General features: G+C 39.2%; 1 gene segment (V, D, J or C); it reads left to right on the top strand.

Moving 5' to 3' along the window:
• Positions 1–6,863: 6,863 nt before the first annotated feature.
• Positions 6,864–7,440, top strand: LOC101590833. The segment is given in 2 exon segments: positions 6,864–6,953; positions 7,037–7,440. Coding segments are annotated over 2 exon segments (450 nt in total).
• Positions 7,441–7,878: the final 438 nt, after the last annotated feature.

Genomic DNA, 7,878 nt, shown 5'->3' with positions numbered 1-7,878 from the left:
GCCTAAGGAGAGTCACATAGAGAGAAAACATTCTCTCAGGCTTTCACAGAGAGCACATTGGTCAAGCAATGGCCGTGACTCATCCACATGGCTGACACTGACAAAGGTTCTACAATCTGAGGTACAGGATCTCAGGATAAATTGTTAGGGGATTTCACTGTTCTTCTCAGACCCAAAGGCTACAACTCTTGTTGCATAGGTCCTGCTTTACCTTTGTCTTAACCATCCAGTGGAAAAGTATGAAGACGAAATATAGGAAGTTAATCCATGCTGCTATGTTGTGCTGTGGGGGACTCAGGTAAAATTTTCTGACATTGCCAGTTAAACAGAAGACCCAATGCTATTATGGGCTACTGGACTCTTTTAGAATATTTTGCTGAATTTACACACCTATCATATTCAAATAACAGAACTTTACAAAAAAATCGTATACAGATGAATGTCCATTTTGTATTTGTGTATTCAATGTGTTTAGGATAGGTATATAGTTACATTCTCTTAATGAATAGAATGATTTGTTTTAATGATGTTTGTACATATCATCTCAAGTCCGTGTCTTGTCCAGCAATTAACGACTAAGAAGAATGTATGCAGTATGTTAATTATTGAAACTGTCATAGCGGTTTGATTTGATACTGTCTCATTGCTATTTGTTTATGAATAAAATTATGAAAAAACAATTTAATTTTGCTTCTCTCTGTATTGTTTCTGTCAATGTGAAGTCTATCTTTTTTGTATTTTTGAAATAATTTTTAAATGTTTTTATTCAGAAACAAATAGTAATGAGACATTTTCAAAACTAATTAGTGGGACAGTTTTAATAATTAATGCATTACATATTGTTGTCTTAGTGGTTATTCATTGTACAAGATGTAGATATGATATCCTGTCCAAAAACACTATTAGAACAAATCTCCCTATTGACTGAATTAAGAGAATGTAGCTGTATATCTATCCTATTTTGAATACACAGATACAAAATGGTCCTGCATCTTTATCCACTTTTTTTTAAGTTTTTTCAGAGAAGGGTATTCAATTGTCAGTTAAATACTGTAGGTGTGTGAATTCAGCAAAGTAGTCTAGTATAATTCCGTATTCCATAAACGTAGTGTGTTTTCTGTAAGACTGGCAATGTCAGAAGTTGTTGATTTGAGCCTTTTATAGCTCAGCATATTAATAGACTTTACTTTTTATACTTCAATTTTACACTTTTCTGCTGGATGGCTAAGACCAAGATAAAGCAAGACCTCTATAACAAGAAATGTAATTTTTGTATCTGATAAGCTCAGTCAAATCCCCTCAGGATTTATTTTGAAACCCTGTACCACAGTTCATAGATCCATTGTGAGTGTCAGCCATGTGGATGAGTCATGGCCACTGCTTGACCAATTTGTTCTCTGTGAAAACCTGAGAGTCTGTTTTATCTCCATGTAACTCTGCTTAGGAACACTCTATCGCATTGATCGTATTTCTTTGTGACCATATAATCTCCTTGATCAGAAAATTTGGGAACCAACTGAGTTACATGATTTTACCTCACAGGTTCTCCTATGCCCTGCATCTTGTGAAGTCTTTATTTTAAGATGTCTTCAAATTGGTACTATTCATTTGATGTATTCCAAATATTTCAAATTGATGATATCTCTTTTTTGGTGGGCTGGCATTGGTTACAAGAATTGAATTCAGGAATACATGCTGGTAATTCACTTATTTATTTAAATATTTATTTTTTCCATAATTTTATTGAGAAACAAATAGCAATGAGACAGTTTCAAATCAAATTTTTCGGACAGTTTCAATAATTAACACATTGCATACATTCTTCCTAGTGATTAATTGCTGTACAGGATGCAGACATGATATCCTATTTACAAACACTATTAGATCAAATGCCTCTATTCATTCAGAGAATGTAACTATATATATCTATCCTAACCATTTTGAATACAAAGATACAAAATGGACATTCATCTGTATCCCCTTATTTGTTTAGTTCCACTCTTTGAATATTATAGGTGTGTTAACTCAGCAAAATATTCTAAAGGAGTTCAGTAGTCCATAATAGTATATTGGTCTTCTGCTTGACTGGCAATGTCAGAAATTGTTGACCTGGGTCACCTCCAGCTCAACCTAACACCAAAGCTTTACTTCTTATACTTTGTTTTTATAGTTTTCTGCTGGATGGTTAAGACCAAGGTAAAGCAGGACCTATGCAACAAGAGTTGTAGCTTTTGGGTCTGATAAGGTCAGTGAAATCCACTCAGGATTTATCCTGAGATCCTGTACCTCAGATTGTAGAACCTTTGTCATGTCAGCCATGTGGATGAGTCACAGACATTGCTCAGCCAGTGTGCTCTCTGAAAGCCTGAGAGAACATGCTTGTAACTTAGATTCTGCAGTGCTGAGGTAAACCTATAGGCTTGGGGATATCCGTTTTGTTGTTTTGTTTCTGTTTCTTTAGATTTTAATGTAATTCATGTAGATAGTATTAAAGGAATGTGAAGATCATTCCTTGAATTCATAAGACAAAATAACAAGTTTTTCGCACAAAGTATTTAGCCAATAACTTAATGAATGATTTTTCTTACTATTAGAAACTCACAGATGTTATTGAGAGTGGAGTTCATAGACAAAGTTAGTCTCCTTTGCTAAAATAAATAAACATGTACTAGCAGAAAAATTTCTTTTTCAGTAAAGTAAAATAAATCAGTAGTGCGGATGAAGTACATTAGCATATGCACTGAAATGTCTTTCAAACAATTCAATAGAGTATTTTCAGAATTATTTTAATTGTATTTTCTATTTTGTCTTCTTCTGTATCTTTAGTTATTGCCTTTCTTAATATGTTTATATGTCTTCATTGCTGCTATACATGAGCTATATTTCTATCCTCAATATTGAAATTTCTAATAGGTTATAATAACTATAACTTCAGAATTATATTTTACAGAAGTATCCCAGATGAGTAATGTGTTGAATGAATAATTTTATCTTATGTTCATTTAATTCATAAACTTGTTTTCCAATTGTAAATTGCCTAATTACTGGCTATTCATTTCTTGTACCCAATTTTTGATTGTGTCTTTTAATTTGGGAACCTAGCATTTTATATCCTCAATGTATTATAGAAAATATGTACATTCTTATTATAGATAATGTATATTCATAGATACATAGATAGACAGCTCAGTGCACCTGTTGTCAGGGCTGCCATGGCATATGGTGCAGGTGATCAAACCCCAGCCTCTATGTTTGACTAAGCAGGAACTTATTCTGCTGAACTATCCTGACAGCCCAATACATATATTTTGTTCTGTCCAAGAAATAGCCAGGAGAATTATCCCTTTATACATGTAAAATAAATCAGATGCAATAGTTTACCTATCACATGATATGTGTTATCCAAGAAGCCAAATAGAGATGACAATACATATAGTAAATAAGATCCTTATTATTTCATAATAGGGAAAGGTCCAAAGAAATGGAGGAAATGGGGAGAGAAGGGAAGATAATTGACAAAAAGTTAAGTACGTTATATACACATAACAAATGCCTCAATTGGATGTAAACACTGAATAGTGCAAAATCTAATAAAAATTGAAACTGAAATTTTTCTAATATATATGAAAATAGAAATCTAATGGACAGAAAGAGACAGAGACAACACCAGTATCTAATGAGAGTCCCCGACCTTGTTGGTGTCAACACTGAATCTGATTCCTTCACCAAACATCAGAATGCAGAAACGCCACACTCAGTGACCCTGAAAGAAGGGAAGAGATCCAAGCTCTCCAGGAGCGACCCTTTCCCTGGAGGTAGAGGATCAGGAAGCAGTGTGTTCACAGCATAAGGGAAAACAGGCCCAGGAAATGAATACAACATCCTCAGGACACAGAATCCTACATAGAGACACAACTCATTCAGACATTTTCACAATCTTACCTGCCTATAAGCAAGCATTATTAATACAGAAAACTCATTACTTCCGTCTGTGCATAAATGTGAAATTTGAGGAGATACATCCTCAAGACACTATCACCTGAAGACTGACAAAATTTTCTGGAATGCTTCCATTTTTTTGAACTGGGGATTGAACTCAGGCCCTTGTGTATGCCAGGGAAGTGCTTTTTCTACTGAGCCATCTCCCCGGCCCCAATGCTTCCATTATTGCTAAGCTTCCCGAGCATGGTTATACTTACTAGAGTGATGACTACTCTGAAACATCTATCTCCAGAACTGCCTGTATAGCACACTGACATGTCGATAGGACTTCCCTGTGCTATCAGGGCACTGGTGATCCAACTCAGTGGCTATTATTGAAATCAAATACAAATAGTTTAGACTGCGGTTGGTGAGATGGCTCAGTGGTCTAAAGCACGTACTTAGAACAAGCTTAGCTAAGCAAAAGCACAGCGACGGAGGTTCAATCCCCAGCACCACATGCCAGCCAGCCCCACCCCCTGGTGGGCAAAGCTGGCCACACACACACACACACACACACACACACACACACACACACAATAAATAAATAAATTTTAAAAAAGAAACAAATAGTTTAGACTGGGTTTGGTTTTCATTTTTAACTGTAGTTTATGGAGAACATGATATATTGAATACGTACTTGTGCATGAGTGGGATAAACAGTGGAACTATGTGATGTCTTGAGGAGGATGACTGTGTTTGCAGGTGTTCTGTGTGAGGCACAGCAGCTAGCGTGGGGTGCCCTGCTGCTGCCCGCACGGTCCTGAGCACTCCTTTGCAGACAATGAGTCTCCAGATTCTCTTCAGTACTGATGGTGAGTTCTGCTTCTGCCAGGCTTCAAGGAGGAAAAGACTGTGTCTTGCTAATGAGTAACCGGTGGGATTAGCACATATTATGCAGCCTCCATAAAGGGTCAATTGATCATGTCCTCCGAGAAGACCAAGAACACACTCTATCTACAAATTATTATGATGAGAACTGATAACATGTTTGGATATTTCCAGGCCAGAGAAATTGTGAGAGGACTGTGTGGAGGCCACACGGAAACCTCTTTCCTGGGTTTTGCACCAGCAGAGGGCGCTAAGAATCCACGGAGCCCAGAAATGTCCTGGGAGCAGGTGCAGAGAAGGAAGGTGTGGAAAGAGGGTTTCCTATCAGACTTTGTGTGAATTCCTCTATGTCTTAACAACGTAAGACCAGAGGAGACGTGTACACAACATCTGCCCATGGTTTATGCTGCGTTCTCATGGGGCTATAATGGGGAGTAGGATTGAGCTGCCCTTGTTGCCTACAGATCCCCTGGCTAGGTTCGCACATAGGAATAATCAGGCCTCCTGCAGGGAAGCTCCATCTTGTTTCCTCACCCTCAGCTCATGTCTCTATGCATCATAGCTGGGCCAGTAAGAGTGTCCCCTTCTCTAGGACACAGGTTAGAAGATCAGGGTTTTCCTGAAAGAGCCTTAGTATCCTATTGAATAATTCTCTGAGCTGGAGTCACTGCAGAAAATTACCCATGGCCCAGAGAGGGACCTGTCTGAGGCTAGGGCAAAGTTACTTGTGCACTGGATCCACTGTGCACTGTTGCAATTTGGGAGCAGGTGTAGAAGTTTGAGCACGTTGCTCTGAGGCTTGAGTTCTCCCCATTCAACAAATCAACCAAAATTGGAAGTTCATAGTGAATACACACTTTAAGAGCTATTTCACTGAATGACTTTTTAAATTCAATCACTCAAATATAGGTTCAAATGTGGTGTTCAAGAAATTCTCATATCTGAACAGTGAGAGGCTGGAAGACAGAAAGGATACTCTTAATCTGAAATAGTGCAGCATGTTGGCAGACACAAAGAGTACAATCTTCACCATCAGGACTTGGTGTGGAAACCACAAATGAGTGTGTGGTAGGGTTGTGGAGGGTCAGATCATGTGACAGGTACATGGACCATTAAGACAAATCAATAGGAGGAAAAAACAAACTCTTTGGAAACTCCAAAACTCTGCTTTGTTGTGTTGTGAATGAGACCCAAATAAAATCAACACAAACTCTTTCACAAGATTTAGAAAACTGAGGGTCAGGGAGATGGATCAGTAGAGTAAGCACTTCCCTGGTAAGTGCAAGAGCCTGAGTTGAATTCTCAGTTCCTCCAAGAAAAATAAAGAAAGATAGACTGACAGACAGAAAGAAAAAAAGAAAGAAAGAAAGATAGATAGATAGATATATAGATAGATAGATAGATTGATAGATAGATTTAGGTAAGTGAGTTAATGAGGTTCACATTCAAGTCCCAACCTTGATGGCATCAGAAAGCCAGCCTCTTATTGTACATTATGGGGCTGGTCTTAGCAATAAGGCCCTTTCTGTAGAATAGAATGGACATAATCAATCCAGGTTGGTCCTCGGGAAACCATCCTAGGGGGTAGAATAAAATCGGAGGGATTCAGGGTGCTTTCTGAGTACATGTGTGCAATGGGCAACGTTCCTACGTAGGAGACAACACTGGGTTCTATTGATACTTCATACAATTAGGCAGAGATCAATATAGCTATATACCACCAAGGACACTGATTGGCACGAAGAAGCTTAGATAGTTTATGGGCCATTCAATGTTGGATTCAGAGAACAGAGTCTTCCTGTGGTGGCTTGATTCTCAGTGAGAGGAAGTCTATATGCACAAAATTTAAGGAGTGGCAGATGTATTTCCTCAGACAGGATAAGTTCATGAATCCCAGCATCTCAGTGCTGAATTTCTCATGAACCATAACTCTCTGCTTATATAGGAACAAATCTTGCACTAAGTAGTCTCCAGCCTAAAGAATATGCAAATAATCAGAGAGTGCTGAGGTAAATATGGATGGTCTATGGACCAGAACATTCTGCAGCCATCTCTGTCTTCTGTAAAATCCCCTAGAGCATTGTAGATCCTCACAATGGACTGGACCTGGGGAATCCTCTTCTTGATGGCAGCTGTAAAAAGTAAGATATACTTCTTGTGGTCTTGAGGAAGCAACCAGAGCTCTCGCTGGGCACTGCACTCAAATTCGCCTTTCTCTCCTTAGGTGCCCAAGGCGAGGTCCAGCTGGTGCAGTCTGGGGCTGAGCTGAGGAGGCCCGGTACCTCAGTGAAGGTCTCCTGCAAGGCTTCTGGCTACACCTTTATAGATTACTACATGAACTGGGTGCGACAGATTCCTGGACAGGGGCTGGAGTGGATCGGAAGCATCAATCCAGAGAATGGCAATACTAATTATGCTCAGAAGTTCCAGGGCAGGACCACCTTCACTGCTGACACATCCTCCAACACAGCCTACATGCAGCTGAGTGGCTTAAAGTCTGAAGACTCAGCAGTGTATTACTGTGCAAGGCACAGTGTGGTGACCCACATCCTGCTTGTGTCAGAAACTCCGAGGGAGGAACAGCAGACAGGACGATATGACAGAGATGAGGAGACTGAGTGTGCTTAGAAATTTGATGAAGTAATGGGGGATATAAAGGCAACTCCCCCTGCCATGCATCCTAATGGAATTGAATAATTATGTGATTGTCTACTACAGACACCCTTTGTTATAGTTGATGTCTGATGTTCCCATCACGTGGCATACACTTTTGGAAGCCACGTCTGGAGTTCTTGATTGGCTTGTGCAATGCTAGCAATATAAGTGTGAGCTCTACCTAGTCCTAAAGCATCTAGATGCCACACAATATGTTGGACAGCAAGGGTCACCACGTCCTCTCTCATTGATTTTGTTACCTTCCACCACTTCAATGCGTTTTCCTCTCCCATGTTTCATTGAGCCAGTGGTGTTCCTCTTTATGCTGCATTGAGCCAGCCAACTGTGAACTGAGACATCCATCAACTCCAAGCTAAATGAATCTTTCTCTCTTTCACTTTGGTTTTCATA

The sequence above is a fragment of the Octodon degus genome, unplaced genomic scaffold, assembly GCF_000260255.1.
Source record: "Octodon degus isolate 3935 unplaced genomic scaffold, OctDeg1.0 scaffold00255, whole genome shotgun sequence".
NCBI classification, from domain to species: Eukaryota; Metazoa; Chordata; class Mammalia; order Rodentia; family Octodontidae; genus Octodon; species Octodon degus.
Note: the sequence above shows the minus strand (reverse complement) of the source record. Positions and strands in the feature narration are given on the sequence as shown.